The sequence below is a fragment of the Pterocles gutturalis genome, unplaced genomic scaffold (assembly GCF_000699245.1).
Source record: "Pterocles gutturalis isolate BGI_N339 unplaced genomic scaffold, ASM69924v1 scaffold1136, whole genome shotgun sequence".
Classification (NCBI taxonomy): domain Eukaryota; kingdom Metazoa; phylum Chordata; class Aves; order Pterocliformes; family Pteroclidae; genus Pterocles; species Pterocles gutturalis.
This window is the reverse complement of record NW_010097411.1, coordinates 6,604-22,485: the sequence shown is the minus strand read 5'-3', so window position 1 is coordinate 22,485 and position 15,882 is coordinate 6,604. Positions and strand designations below refer to the sequence as shown.

The 15,882-nt window shown below is 38.0% G+C and overlaps 1 protein-coding gene across 1 annotated transcript in view; it reads left to right on the top strand.

Annotated features, from left to right (window-relative positions):
- Positions 1 to 280: 280 nt before the first annotated feature.
- The window catches only part of DLGAP5 (discs, large (Drosophila) homolog-associated protein 5), a 17,866-nt gene continuing 2,264 nt past the window's right edge, over positions 281 to 15,882 (top strand). Inside the window, exons 1-15 of the mRNA XM_010078260.1 lie at positions 281 to 532; positions 1,814 to 2,022; positions 2,481 to 2,573; positions 3,556 to 3,640; positions 5,576 to 5,680; positions 6,628 to 6,698; positions 8,354 to 8,634; positions 9,041 to 9,162; positions 9,245 to 9,371; positions 9,762 to 9,847; positions 10,416 to 10,576; positions 12,067 to 12,159; positions 13,627 to 13,828; positions 14,965 to 15,214; positions 15,570 to 15,627. Of these exons, the coding sequence (XP_010076562.1) occupies positions 292 to 532; positions 1,814 to 2,022; positions 2,481 to 2,573; positions 3,556 to 3,640; positions 5,576 to 5,680; positions 6,628 to 6,698; positions 8,354 to 8,634; positions 9,041 to 9,162; positions 9,245 to 9,371; positions 9,762 to 9,847; positions 10,416 to 10,576; positions 12,067 to 12,159; positions 13,627 to 13,828; positions 14,965 to 15,214; positions 15,570 to 15,627 (2,184 nt within the window). The 5' untranslated portion in view covers positions 281 to 291. The remainder of the gene's footprint in view (positions 533 to 1,813; positions 2,023 to 2,480; positions 2,574 to 3,555; positions 3,641 to 5,575; positions 5,681 to 6,627; positions 6,699 to 8,353; positions 8,635 to 9,040; positions 9,163 to 9,244; positions 9,372 to 9,761; positions 9,848 to 10,415; positions 10,577 to 12,066; positions 12,160 to 13,626; positions 13,829 to 14,964; positions 15,215 to 15,569; positions 15,628 to 15,882) is intronic.

Here is a 15,882-nt window from a genome sequence, read left to right as displayed (position 1 = left end):
ACAGATCAGCAGGACAATCCCTGGCAGTGACACAGCATCCCCTACTAATTCTGTGTCAGACTCGCTGACCGCTTCACAAACAAACTGGCCCCTTGAATACATAAAATTAAGAGAAATCATGAAGGGTTGTTGCTGAAATTGTCATTTGCGTTTTCTCCAGTTCACGTACAGAAATGAAGAACCTAGGGCTTTCTTTGTAACATGCAGACTCTCGTGAAAAGGACAAAACAAAATAGGACAGCTTTTTTTCCTAATGTGTGATTTTTTTTTTTTTTGTCCAGGTTTATCAAGATGGCTGCGACCTCCCAGTTTGCCAGTCGATACAAAAAGGATTTGAGTACGGAAACTCTCAGAACAAAAGTTGCACGCAGAAAATCAATGCTTCAAAAGGAGAACAGACACAAGATGTTTGAAAAGGGCAGACAGTTTGGACTGGCAGATGTCAATGTTCAGCTGTCAAAAGAGAGGGGAATTTCTCAACTAAATGAGACAAGTGAAATGTGCTCTCAAGAGAACAGCAGTGTAAAGCAGAGTAAGTGAAGACTTGTTATAAAGCTTTTATAAATTGTTAAAAATGTCTTTTAAGTAGATGTAGTAACAGCACAAGAACTTAATTGTATTCAACATTTAAATTTGAATAAAAGGTTTAAAAACCCAGGACTACTGGTTCTTCTAACTGTTAAGAAATCAGGAAAATAAAGTCTTAATGCAGCTTTATCCTCCTCGCTGCTCCAGTGGTATGAATGAGGCTTTGCTCTGATCTGTCTGCAGCAGCTGAAGGAAGAATGCATTTTACTATTAATATTCAATGGGAAGTCTCTTAATGATTGCTTTGTTGTTCAAGAAGTGAAAAATTCTGTTCTAAAATCTCATCTAACGAATAACTGGTGTCTGTCATGGGGTCAAAGTATGCTTAGAAAGGAGTGATTGTGTATTACAATTGGGTATATATAGTTATAAGTGGGTAAATGCCTAATATAATTTTATTTTTAAAATTGCTAGGCTTTAATTACTTGTCTTTCCTCCCAGAAAACAGGACTTGAATATATACTGACTTCTGCCGCCCTGGCTCTCCTGGATACTTTATGGTCTAAGAAATTAATCTTCAAAAATGTTAACAGATTTCTTTAGAAATATTTTCACCTTCAGTGTTTTGATAGCAGAAGATATTGGAGGAAGGAGTGCGATCCCTTGTAATCATGTCAAATATGAAATTTAAGAAATTTTTATCTTGATTATCTTCAATAAATTTTAACTCTTAAGTAGCTATTAATTTTTCAGACAGACATGTAGTTGAAGTTTAGCATAATCTTAAGGTTTTATTCATTCATATAACATCTGCCTCATTTATTCTTAGCCTGAGGCAGACTTTGGTATCTAAAGCCAACCTAAACTTCATCTTTCAGTCGTATTACAGGTGTCTGGATAGTGAAACTGGTACAAATAGAGTAAATAAGTAGATAAGTGTGAACTTAAATACTAGTAACCTTGCAGGAGCAACCTGTACACCATAGAGTGGAAATTAATTTACGGTATCCCTCAGGTGCAGATTTGGTACGTTGTAATTTACCATTGAATACTCTATTAGTAGGAAGGATTAAAAGAATTAAAGTAACTTAAGCTTTTAGCAAGCTAATAGATGACATATATTTGCACTGTAAGACTTGCAGGCATGGATTTCAGACAGTTTTCTGCTCTTTGATTTTGTATGTTCCTCTTCTGTCTTGGAAGAGTTGTTTTCTGACCTGGTTATTGTTGGCTGAAAAGTATCTTCAGGATTTTGTTACATGTCCATCTTCCATCTTTGCTTCAGAACAATCTACAAATGCAGCTACCAAAAGGATTAATGAACGCAAGGAAATGCTACAGCGCTATAAAGAAGAAAAAGAACTTCGAAAACTGAGAGAGCAAAGAGAGAAAGCAAAAAAGGGTGTGTTTAAAGTTGGGTTATACAGACCAACTGCACCTGGATTTCTTTCACATGTAACTGAAGATCCTGTGACAGTGAAGCCAAAAGAGAAGGTAATAATAGTAATATTAAATATCTAAATTAAGTATAGGTGATATGTTAATGTTTCTATTTTTATACAAAGTTATGTGCATGTTATGCAAAATATCCAGTGTGTTTGGTAAATACTTTTTTTTATAAGAAGGAACATTCAGGGAGCATTTTTGTCTCAGTTTTTTAAAACAAAACAGGGAATAGTACAAATGGTATGTTGATTTTTGTATTTATCGCTATGTTCTCAGTTCAAAAACTGTTATGGTTCATCCACAAATGAAACACCACACCTAAATTATTTTAGAACTGGTAATTGCTCCTATTTAGTCTACCTGACTCTGAAAGTTTTTCAAGTTACACACTTGACCCATTTTGGCACTCTAGTGCACGGGCATGTTGCTTTTCACACTTGCCCACTCTGACAGTGATGCAGGGAAAAGAAGTATGTTAACTCTTGTTTCCTTGGGGATGTTTCCAGGCAGCACCTGCTATCTCCGGGAGGATTACTCGATCAAAGGCCAAGAACCAAGAAGAAAAAACTGTGATACCAACTGCATCTAAGCCCTCTACGGTTTGGTTTTTTATATAGAATCATAGAATGGTTAGGGCTGGAATAAACTTCAGCAAATAAATTTATAGAAAGGTTGCAATTTTCCTTCAGACCATAGCTCAGAGTTGTATGCTTACATGTTGAGTGCTGTCTCTAAGGAGGTTTTCCTGGTGAGAAGGACAAATTAGGTCAGAAAGGCTTTCAGCAAGCTGGTAGACCGCGTTGTGCTGAACTGAGCTACGGAGAATAGCTTTTTTGCCTTGCCTTTTCCATCCTGTACTGAGCCATTGGTTGTACTCATTTATAATACTGAAAGTCAAAGTCAGTATGTGGCATTTGTGCAAATTTCTATAAAATTTTTCCTCAAAGCCTTATAAATGGAGATGTATTTTGTTGAGATGCAATTATTGTAGGTATCACCCGTGATAAATCTTTACTGCTCAGAACAGCATTCAAAGTCAAATTCAACGTTGGCGTATTTTTACTGTGAATCTTGGCAGTCCCATCTGCTATTATATTAAAAAAATAGGGGGGGTTGAGGAATTTCACCAGCAGTAATCTGTCAAAAGAAACTATAATTTGAATCTCTCAATCTTGTCTGACAAAACTTCAATGCATTTGAAGGATTTCTAGTCATAACTTTACAAAGGGATGACTGAGTTAATATTGATTTTTTTTTTTGAAAACTGTTTTTTAGAACACCTAATACATACTAAGATGTGGTAGTAATTGGCATCTAGTTTCACAGTAAATTGAAACCATTTCTTAAACATTTTCCTTAGTTCTTTTTCTAACAAATTATTGATTTTGGATGACTTACGTCAACTCATGTCTAAAACGAGCTATTTTGGTTACCCTTAATTTCTCTTTACTTTTTAAAGCCCTTTGTAACAAATTAATTCACTGTTTGTTTTACTGGAACCTGGAATAGAAAGATGAAAGAAATTATGCTACTTTATTTCTGGAAATCTGATGCTTCACGGAAAACAATCCTCTCTTCTAGGTCTGTGCCAACGGGCATAATGTGCGCCCTACACAAGCAGGACGTAAACAGATGAGTGCAGACAAAGCGGCCGAAAAAGAGAAAGGTATGAAAGTAGAATGATCCCTACTTCGGAATCTGAAGGGACACTGCTGTTGTTTTTTTCTTACTCAGTAGTTGTGACATTATGGGAGGGAGGGTAACGAATACCTTTGCGAGACATCCTTACTACATTTTTGGGTAGGAAATGAGGAGGTTTTATGACGACCATTCCTACCAACTATGACAAGAGCAGCAGCTGGCAGACTGTCAGATGTGTGACTGTAGGTATCGCATGCATTTGTTGCCTCTATAGTCTGGGAAAATGGCACGCAGGATACTTAATGCTGTCCTGGTTACTGATTATTCACCCTAGGAGAGGGAAAAGAAAAAGGTCAGTAGGCAGAATTGCATGACTATTGCTTCAGCATTTGGAGCTGTGTGGAGCTTTCTGTTTGTCTCTAAGAAGAGTATCATATAATAGCTGCTGCTGTTACAGAAGAGCAAATTACTTCACCTGGAAAGATGAAGAATAGCTGTTATAAGTAAAATATTAATTTTCCTTGGTATTGTGGGTAACCTGGAAAATAGCTGATTGCATCAGCTGTAAATATTTTCAGTGAAGCCTGTCTTCTGTCTATCACCAGAAATGCTATTGTCTGTCTGTGTTCTCTGAAACTCGGCATTAAAAAAGGTTTGGAAAAGGATAGCTGCCTGGTAAAGCACATTAGTGCATATATATACATATATATATATATATATATCATGTTGGAGATAGGACCCTAAATTTCTGATGCACACTAATGCAACTGAGTAAATGTGTGATTGTCGTCTTTAACAAATGACAAGTACAATCTTATATTTTCATGTTTTGCAAGAGCCTCTTCTGTAGGTCTCTAATTATGGGACTTTCTATGTGACAGTTACCTACATTTCTTAAGAAAACAAAACAAAAACCCCAACCCATGCCACCTTTGTTTAAAGGAGTAGAATACTTTTGATTAGAAATTCTTCCTGGTAGCATAGTGATGTCCATGCTTAAGTAGATAAGGCTAAGTCATGTGGAATACTGATGTTAATGCAAGATATGCAGTAATTGAGAGCGAAATGACTCTCGCATCGTTAACTTAATTAAATCAGCAAGCAGCAGACCTTTATCTAAATGAATTTCAGTCATGCCTTCAATGAAGACTGAAAAGATCTATTATCAATATTTAATATAAAAATTAAAACTTTTTTTTTCATTATCATCCACTAGGCTTGATAATACTTTTGCTGAATCAAGAATATACATTGTATGTGTTTAAACACTAGTATAAAAATGTCAGGGAAGTGAATGTTTGGATAAATCAAACATTATAGTGGCTTATCTAGGAATTTTTTTCCCAACTTGTCAAGCTGCAGTTCTGTGGAAGCTTGAATGACATTAAAAACACAAATGGCATTAACAGTAACTAAGTGGGGATACTAGATTTCAGGCAGATACAGAAAGGGAGGGTATGAAATAAAAAGCCCCTGTTAAATTTTTCTGTGCAGGAGAATGCTATTATTTTTTTAAGGAAATTAAAAACAGTACCAAAATACAAAGATGAAAATATTAAGATGGTTAATGCATGGACTCAAGTCATATTTTATAAAATATGCCAGGGAGAATTCATCTTCATTTTAAGAATACTTGATTAGATTACATTAAATTCAGAGCTCGGAATACTTTCATATAATGACCAAGGCACGTCCTGGAGGTGCTACTGTACAACAAAACCATCTTCAATGGGGATCCTTCAGAGCATTGCCTTGATGCCAAGGCTGAGCTGTGCTGTCCGTTTTTAGCACTGCTTGCACTGAACTGACAAAAAAAACCTGTTGATTCTGGCAAACGAATGCAACTAATAATTGCTAAGTGCACTTTTCTGATTTCTGCAAAACATCAACTTTCAATTATATTACTTGAATGCAGCTTCTTATTAAGCTTTGAAATCTGTGGAATTAACATTTCTTACAGCGTTGCAGGCTGTAATCCAGACAACCTCAAATGTGCGCATCACCAGAGCAGCTGCCTCTGCAGCGAGGCAGATGCTGAAAACAACAGCTACTGCTGCTACTACTGGTAAGTGGAGCAGGGGATATAGTCCTGCTTGTGTAGCTCAAGCCTGACATGTAAGTGTTTAGAATAGTGTGCTGTAGAGAGATACCATCAAGCAGGCACTGGAAACAACATATTCTGCGGTGTAGCTATCTCCTTTGAACAGCCAGACTGTAAGTCATGCCAAATTGTCACGTAAGAAAAGGACTAAATACTGTATCACTGAGACTCTCCTCTGGAACTCATTTAAATCAAGATGTTGAAACCACCCATTTCCCATAAAATCCATCAGTGTGGAGCATCAATATGGTAATTGTGAACTGAAATAACAAAAACCAGAACTGGTAAAGATTTGCTAGTTTGGTGTATTGCTGTCTAAGGACATATGATTATTAAGTCAGGAACAGAAACCTCTGGAAGAGATGAGAGACTGTGTTCTTCAGGTCAGGAGTTTCTCTTTGTCCATGTCTGTTTACTAGAACAGAGGAGCTTAATGGTTACTGAAGCTAAGATTTTCAGTATGTATTTTTATTCTCAGGAAATTCTCCAGAATGTCTCCCTTGTGTTGTTTATGACAGAAGTTAACCCCTAGGCTGAATGTGGAGCTTTGATAGTATCAGTTTGAATTCACCAACAGAAGTCCTATGCCATATAGAAATTAAAAATCTGAACTCAAATTGACTTGACACTATCCCTTCAAGCCTTTCAGCCTTTTATTTTTAGTATATGACATCATCCAAAGACTAATGCCTTAATTGAATCTGTTTTTGGTGATAAATCTTTTATAGGCTGATAAATCCTAGGTCAGGTTTTCTTTTGAATGAACTTTTGCAATTAGGTGTCTGCCCTCTAGCGACCTCCCACTCAAAAGACAAAACAGTCTCCCTGTCTTTAACCACTGGACTTTTATGGCAATCTTGTGGTGAATAATCAGATGCTTTTTTTACTCTTGGGAGTTTCTCTCGTTCTAGGTAACCAGTCACAAAGAAAGACAGCAAATGTAGGAAAGCAGAAGCAAGCAGTCAAACCTGACATCACGGAGGTAGGTCGTTTAATATTTGAAATTGAAAAGCAATAAAACTGATTTAAGAGCTAATAACAAATTGTAGTATAATTGTAGCTCCAATATAGTTGTGTTCAAGCATATAAGTTCACTAATAAGCTAGATTTTGGGAAGAAGTTGTATGTATTTATATTGCCATATTTTTAAAATTAAGATCAATTTTAGTTTGCTTATATGGATGACTTGATTACTAATCAGTTTCTGAACAATGATTTAAATTAGACAAGAAGTTCTTACATGACAATCTCATGTCTGATGTTTTAGCTAGTAAAAAAAAAAAAGACTTGCTTAGTTTGTTGTTTTTTTCCAGTGTTTGTAAATTTTGCATAGTTCATTCCTTTTTGAAACATACTACGAATGTATCCTTTTCCACTCAGGTAACGCTATGAGACTCCAGAAGCTAAGAAATAAATCCATTCTTAGGTTTTGAACCACCAAAAAATAAGGCTGAAAGTGTTATCCTCTGCAAGAGAGAGATGATTTATCGTCATTAAAGGCAGTCATTGTGGTTCTCAGTGTCACTACTATAACAAAACTTTTCTCCTTCTGCATAGAGACAGCAGTAGGTGAATTCGTAGCCCTCCAACCCAAGTTCCCAAACAATTTGCACATGCATTCGTGTGCTGACAATCCTGTGCAAGAACCATCAATGATTTTTCTCCTTCTCTGCAATCCAGCATTCCCTCCCATCTCCACTCCTGTTTCCATAGCTGCAGCTGTGCTCTAATATTGTTGTGAAACTGGTGTGATTGTGCACAAACGCTGACAGGAGGTAAGAGGCACTAATATCTTCACTCAGATAAGGACCTCTTCACAGGCAGGAGTTCCTTTGTGCTGCCAGTTGGTAAACTTGTGCTGTAACCTCAGTCATCTCATTCCAAGAAGTGTGCTAAAAGTTGAATTCAAGGCTTACATTCCAAGCAGGGGTATCTAAAATACAACAAGACCTTCAATGGACTGAAGATGCATATTTTCTGGAAAAACATTCCAAGCTCTTTGGGCTGTTTTGAGCTAACAGTATCTCAGTGTAGGCATCTCAGAAAGTCATACAGAACGCATATCTAGTCACTCATCTCCTAAGAATGTGGAGTCAGTGTATTTATTAACTTTTTCTCCTTTTTGAACGGCATTCTGTGGTTCTAACTGCACTTGTATTCCCTTTGTCTTGGGCTGCATTCCTCAGCTATCAGCTCATTTTAGATTGTTCTTCAGTTTTTGGATTCGAGTATGTGTATAAAATATGATTATTCAACAGGCCTCGTTGGGTTTGGAGCCAGTAATTCTGCTCTTGAGGAGCTTATCGCCTTAAAGCATTTTTTTCTAGCAGTGGGAGGAAGCATTTGCTAATTTTAATTATTGTTTTAGTAGGTGAGGTGTTCTGCTACTTGAGCCCCTTCAGCGTGTTGTTGTAGTGAAGTGCTACCCCTGTTGCTAGAATGATTTGCAGGTGTCAAAACCAGTTGGGTCTATTGAGAAATCATGATTTCCGTGCACGTATGCTGTTGTGGAAAGCAACTTGCCTGAAACTGTTCCCTTCCTGATGGCTTTCAGTGTGTCGTGTTATAATTCAGCCCATGCCTGCAGTAAACACTTAATTGATTTGATAACGTAGCGTTCACTTTGTGCTTTCCTAGGTGATTCCTTCTAAACATGAAGTGGGTAAAAAAGCTCAAGCGGATCCAGCAATGAAAGATTCTGCAGCTGATTCTAAACACTCAGTGTTGACAGAATTTCAAACCTCAGCAGAAAACACTTCTCCTCCAGGGAGACCCAGAACACGCTCTTTTGCACCTCAAAACTTTGTGTTTCAGCCATTAAATGGATTAGCGACCTACAAAGTTACACCCATGACTCCATCTAGGGCAAATGCATTTTTGACACCTAATGCCTTCTGGGATTTTTCCAAATCTCCAGTGTAAGATTCTTTCTTCTAATGGGCTAAAGTGCAAATGAAACTCTCTGTGGTGCTACAGCAAACATCCTTCTGTAGAGATATTCCCTGTGTAACAAACTGTTGTGATGTTGAAACAGTTGCTCATCATGGTTGCTATCATTGCTTAAATGTGGACTTGATACAAGAGCAAAGCAAGCAATATAATCCATAATTCTGTCTGTGGGTTAGAAGTAGAGCAGCTCCATATACTGGGGACCGTGCCATATACATCTCTGCAAAGATTTATTCATTCTATTAGGATTTGCTTGAGTTCTCTTGTGTTGTGTGTAGGGTTACTTCTAAATTGTGCATTTCTGTGTATTTGGTCATGGTTGATGTCAGTTTCTCAGTGTGTCTTAATCTAGATGTGCTTTTTGTTTGTTTCCAGTAATATCATTGAGAAATCCAGTGAAACTAAGGCACAAGAGCCTGATTTGAAAAGTCAAATTTCACGAGCTGGTAGAGGCATTCAAGAACAGCAAACCACTCCAAGTTTGAAAGGAGCAAAAGGTAGGAAATTCACATTTGGTTTATTGTTCTAATGTTTTTAGTTTTCACCAGATTCTGAACAAATGCCTTTTGTACTTTTCAGCAAGTGAATCAGATGAGAAAACTTCCATTCAGAGGTCAAATGAAACAACTGTCTCTACAGATGTGACAGCTCTTGAAATGAAGTCAGATGATATAAGAGAGCAAGAGCATGATGTGCCCTACTTCAGGTTGGTGTCCGTTTGTTTCAATTCCCCGTTGTCCCTACTGAGGTCCTTCACATGGGTAAGGAGACATCTTGCCAAGATTAGCTTATGCTGGTTGGTGTCTGTCAGCAGTGACCTGAGTAGGCACACGTTCTTATCTTCCCTTTTGTATTGTTTGTGCAAAGAATATAAAGTTCTGGAGACTAATACCTTGTCCTAAGGAACACAAGCTTGAAAGCAGCAGAAAATAAATTGAATCTCAGCTAGTCAGCAAACTAAAACAAGCTAATGGCTTCTGCTCCAGACAGTGTAGCTTGTCTGAAAGCAAAAGGACAGTAATCATTAACAGTCACAAGCAGTGACAGCAGGGAAATATTCTCCAAAAACTTTTTTTCACTCTCCCTTTATTTTTAGAAATATTCTTCGGTCTGAGACAGAGAAGCTCATGTCTCAGTGCCTCCAGTGGGATGGAAAACTTGAGTTGGACATTCCAGAGGATGGTAAGACTGTACTGTATTAGGCACTAGGAGGGGTATTATGGTAACTGAAGGGGACAGGGGGAAGTACATTAATATATTTGCAAAATAGCACTGTCTATAGCACTTAGTAAAAGCTGTATTAGATGTTTAGAGTTGTGTCTGCCTCAAGACAGAAAGAAGTGCTTTGTCTCCTACTACTAAAACTTTTGTGTAATGCTTGACATGATAGTGGTTAACACTAAAGTGAACAAAGTGTCTATTGATACAGTTTTTCTGTTGGCAGTTTTAAATGTATTTAAATGTGTGAACTTTAACCAAACTGACTTTTAAATTAAAGTTAGGTTTTAACACAGAATAACTGTCCTTATCTTAAAAGACTTACAGAGATAGTAACTTTTTTTGGAAGAAGCAAGTTCAGAGTAGTTCAATGGATAGGTATGCTCCATCTGAATTGTATTGCAGGGCTGCAAGAGGTGAACATATTTCAAACAGTAAACAAATTCCAGACTCTTCAAATACTTTAAATCAATTGTGAAATGATGGATTATTCCAAGATGTACTTTCTTTATTGTTTTCTTGTTGCTACCAGCTAAAGATCTTATTCGCACCACTGTTGGTCAGACAAGACTGCTCATAGCAGAAAGGTTTAAACAGTTTGAAGGACTGGTGGATAATTGTGAATTTAAACGGGGTGAAAAAGAAACAACTTGTGCAGACTTGGATGGATTTTGGGACATGGTTAATTTTCAGGTATGTACTTACGTGTTAACCTACTAGGTTAAAGTTGATGGGATTATTTACAAGCAATGGATTGAAATTATTCTTTTGTTTTTTGAATATTCAGATTTTTGTGTATATATATATCTCTCTATATAAAAAACACAGGTCCTTGTTTAACACATCCTGACAGTGAATCATACCAGTTGATATACTACAATTTTTAATTCGTGGACCTGTTCATCTGTTGTGTAGTCTTGTGGCCTGTGTATCTTTTTTTTCCTCTGGAATGAAGGTGTGTAGCCAAGTCACATTCTGGTTTGGAGTGTGGATACAGTCATGATGTCTACCTGGACCAAAAGCTGTGAGCTTCTGGAAAATTCCTGGAGCTCACCTGAAAAGTAGGAGTTCTGTGAAGAAGAATAATGCAGAAACTACAATAGCCTTCATCTCTCTTTCTTTGTTGATGCTTCCATTGGTTTCAGAATGAAGTATAATATTCTAAAAGATCAAAATAGCTCTCGACGGTATTTGTAAATCAGCATTCAACAAAGTTGAGTGTAACAAGTTAAATTAAATGCAAAGATGGATTTATTTTTAAGGTCCTAGCCACAGGTCTTGAATTCTCTCCAGAAAGCCTAAGGGTTTGATCTGCTTTGTCAGAAATCTTGGAGGGGAACTTTGCTGGAACCAGTGACTGGAAAAACAGGGTTTACCTCTGCTTACCAGCTATCTGGGAGCAGCTCAAGTTTCTCCTGAGCATCCCACCTTTTCCCTTAGATAAACCTGGAGTGATTGCTACCTGTGTCCCTTTTGCATTAATCTTTAGTGTACTCTGAGTTCCAGGCAGGATGTAAAGGACTTGTCACTCCCAGGACTGGTGTGCTGCACACAAACCTGGGATGGCCTTACTGGGAAGGGAGGCAAGTGTCTCCATGACAAAGCCTGAGGAGGCCAAGGCTGTTGTGCTGAGTGGCAGTCAGGGAGGAGGTAAAGCTGCAGAGCTAGTTTGTCTCTAGTCGCAGGATGTCATAAAGAAGCACAGATGGCATCATGAAGATGCTCAGGCCAGCAGTTGAAGAGAGCAAACAAGTTTGCACTGCATGCTTCCTGCATAATAGAAGACTCACTCGTGTGTGTTTGCCACAAAAATGATTGTGCAACATGTTCTTTTGCATTCCTTAAGTGCGACCATTGTGGAAGTGCTTAAGTTCAGCAGGAGAACAGGTTGTAAACCAGCTCCTTCGTTTTAGATGTCAGATCTTAATGAATGATTCTGTACTTCCCCTACTAACCTTTAAACTACAGAAATGATACCTGTCTTGTCATTTAATCAGAAGCTTGTGTATGTTAGCATAACCTTCATGTCGATTGTATGAGAATGTTTAATACTTAATATCAGTTGAAGTACCTAAATGCGTAACTGTGCTTAAATTTGTTATCTGATTTGATGAAACACTGTTCTATTGTGAATCTGAGAACTCTTGCAAATGAAACCTGGACTTTCCTGACTTTTCCGATAGGTTGAAGATGTGAATAAAAAATTTGATAATCTGAAGAAGCTTCAAGACAATGGGTGGCAACCACTTGATGTCCCAAGCAAAGCAATTGTCAAGGTATGAACAACCTCTAAAGCATGTCTCCTAAGGCATCAAGATGCAACAGTGTGCTGAGATAGCTAAAATAACTAGTGAGCTACTGTTGCAGTAATGAATAATATGCTTAAATGGAAGTTCCTTCTAAAAGCCCTACTCATTGGGCTTCTTTAGATGTTGATGTTTAAAAACTCCGTGAAGTTCCTCTCAAGGTGCCCCCTTCTCCCTTGCGTCTCAAGGATATCCCCAGTGATAGGACAAGAGGAAACAGCCTCAAGTTGTGCCAGGGGAGGTTTAGGCTAGATATTAGAAAAAATTTCTTCACTAAAAGAGGGATCAGGCATTGGAACAGGCTGCCCAGGGAAGTGGTGGAGTCACCATCCCTGGAGGTGTTCAAGAAACGTGTAAATGTGGTGCTTCGGGACATGGCTTAGTGAGTTAGGTGGTGTTGGGTTGGACTTGATGATCCTTGAGGTCTTTTCCAACCTTAATGATTCTATGAAATCTCCCAAGTGCACTTGTGTTAATTCTTGTTTGTAATGTTATTTCCCTCTCTTAGCTAGGAAGATTAGAACTGAGAATTAACAATGAGTCTTTTGGAGTCATTGGGCTCTTTGCTAGTAAGGCAAGTCTCTTAAATTTAGAATAGAAATGTACCCTTCAGATGTAGAACTCTTTCTCTAGGCCCCTGGTGATGTACTGACGTAACGGAAAAGGAAACCACACAGGAATTGGGCAGTGACTGCCAGCTTTGAGCCACGAGTGCTAAATTATAATGTCCCATTGATACAGCACCGTGGGTGGCATTAAACTACTAATTCTCTAAGCATAAATGGATCTGAGACTATCCAAAATAAGTTATTGATTATTGCAAAATCAGCTTTGTTGTAAGGTATTTTATCTGCTCCTTGGTTTGGAATGTACAATTGCTTCTAATGACTGAATATCTGCTCATAGTCACATTGCCTAAATTATGTCCAGCTCCTTGAGACTGCTGAGCTAATCTTTAAAATTATATGGAGGTTGACAAGAAGCTGCAGGCACAGGAGAACAGAGGGAATGTAGTCTGTGTGAGCTGACCATAAATGTCAGAAACCTACAGATGGTACAAGACACAAAACTTCCTTTGAAAAATTGAATGCCAGGAGAGATATCATCGATTAAGATTGGTGTCTGTCTGGCAGGTACTTCATCTGCCTGCCACTAGGAGCCCCTGTATCCCACTGTTTTCAAAAATGTTAACTGGACTTGTTATAAAAAACATTGTACTGAGTATTTCTGAACTGCAGACTCCATATGAAAAATCCTTGTCATCCCAAACTAACCTTGATGGCAGTCCAAGACATTCTGGAGATGAGCAGAAACCTTTTCGCCAGCGTTTGTGTTGCCTGTTGCTATCCCTGTGTGGCAGCAGCTGCGTAGATGTTCACGTGCAATTGCTTCTATCTAAAGCTTCTGGATGTGACCTAGACTTTCTTACAATTTCAGAAAAAGACTGTTCCAAATGGAGTGTCTAAACCAAAGCTGGGAGCGGCCGGAAGAACTGCTGCCCAAAACCGGCTTGCTGCTATAAAAGCAGCTCTGAGGGACCAAGCGAAGCATGACGGAGCTGCTGACTGTACACAAGTAGAAAAAGTGGTTTTTGAAGCAGGATTTTTCAGAATTGAAAGCCCTGTGAAAACCTTTCCAGGTGGGTGAAGCTTCATCATGATTTCTGACCTGGAGTGTAACCAGTCTCACTGGGGAGAGGAATTCTGCTGTTTATACTGGATACAACTCCAGTACTGGACACAGTATTTAACTCGTGGTTAATTACGTCAAGGATCCAAAGCAAACTGTTCTACATGAGTGGATTGATTTGAGTGATTATGACACCGTGAAATCTCTGCTTAGACAGAGAGGAGAAAGCAGCTGGTTTGGTGTTTTTTTTCAGCACATGTTTAACAATAGTGTTTTAATATGAGTGTTCCCAGACTTAGCTGACAAACCTGTTCATCAAAGTCAGTGCAGGCTGATGTCCTCTATTTGTAAGACAGGAATTGGGATTTTTTTTTAACTAAATCTCTTGCAGTGAATTCTTCAAAGCTGCAAATAAAATCTACCTGTACTCTGTGTTCATGTTCAACAAGTTTGTAACACAATCCCAGTCTGCTATAAAAGCTGGTTAATAGGGTATTTTGAGCAGATGCTAGAAATATAACTTTAATTTTCAGTATCTATCTCACTGCAATCTGTGTGAAGCCAGTATTTTCAGTAATCCTTAACTGTTTGGGAGCCATTCTGCTTCTCTCCCATTTCAATTCATAACTTGACTTTGAATTTCCTAATTTATTTTTTTGTGTAGATCTCTTTCCTCATCACAAGACTAGCATTTTTTTTCTCTGTGAGTAGAGGAGACTTTCTGAAAACCTTTGAGCAACACTGGGTTTAGGCAAGCAGAGAATCCATTAAAAGAATCAATTCTGGGTCTGTGTCTTTTTAATTCTATTGTAATTATCTAATGTGAAAGTTGGAAATTAATGACAACTTTTACCAGAAGGAGTTTTTAATAAGAACAGGAAATCTCATTATTTCAGGCTCTTTGTGAAGCAATAGTCGTTACTAAATTGCTTACCTGGAGTTAACGTAATTTTGTAACTTATTGACCTACTCTTGTCACCTTTTTTCAATTTCTCCTTGCAGTGTACATAAGAATTCATACAATAGCTGTATAAGATAATTGAGCAAGCAGAAAACAATAGTATTCCTAGCTAGAATCCAAACAAACAGCTAATTTCATCTTCTACAAGCTGCTGTAGTAATGAAACGTTAAACACATTTTTTCAGACACACTTTCAAAGACACCTTGCAGATCTTCCCAGCAGACTTCTGAAAAACTGGCAACTCCAAGGTCATCCAGCAGAGCTTTTCTTCGGAGGGTTCCTTCTGTTCTTGGTAACCCTGAGGATACAACTGCAAAACAAGCAACACCAGTGCTCAAAGGCTTCCACCCAGCACAACATTTGAAAATGGACCAATTTCCCACTGGAAAAACTCCCTCGCTGGAAAAACTCCCTGGTGGTCTTCTTGAACAAAGGTAGGCATGTTAAGGCAGCTTTTAATTAACTTTATACAAATAATGGTATATTTTTAACTGAAATAATTAATATTAATATCCATTAAATATTACCTTCCAATTTGGCAGTGATAAAGGTTGCAGAGTCCTCATATCTTTTCTTTCCCTCAAGCAAATAAATATTAAGAGCTTTGCCCAAATGTAGTTTTGCTGCTGCGGTAGAATTTTATTTTTTGCCCAGAAAATTATTATTATAGGTAACCGGTGCCAAACAAGCAAGCATAATTACAGAATGAGTTGTAGGATCAGTTGGGCAAGCCAAAAGGTGATTGACTGATGATTGAAAAGAATGAAAACATTTTCGTTTCTCTTTCAGCATTTCTGTAGTTGCAGAAGAACACTGTCCTGTTGCTGGCACAGCAGAGGGAGCTAAGGTAGGTCACACATAGTTCATGCATATCCTTTAAATATTTTATTATTATTATCAAAAAAAGTTATTAGCCCCAGACACATGGATATCTGATCAAATCCTCATCAAGATATCTTCTGTATTTCTCAAACTGGTGCTTTTCCCTTCTCAGTAGTGACATAGGAACTGCTGCATTTGGGGACCTTGTCTAGCTCTTTGGGAGCTCTCTTTTGGAAGTCCTGTTGGCCGCTCTGTGAGGACACTTGTCACTTGGGCAAGC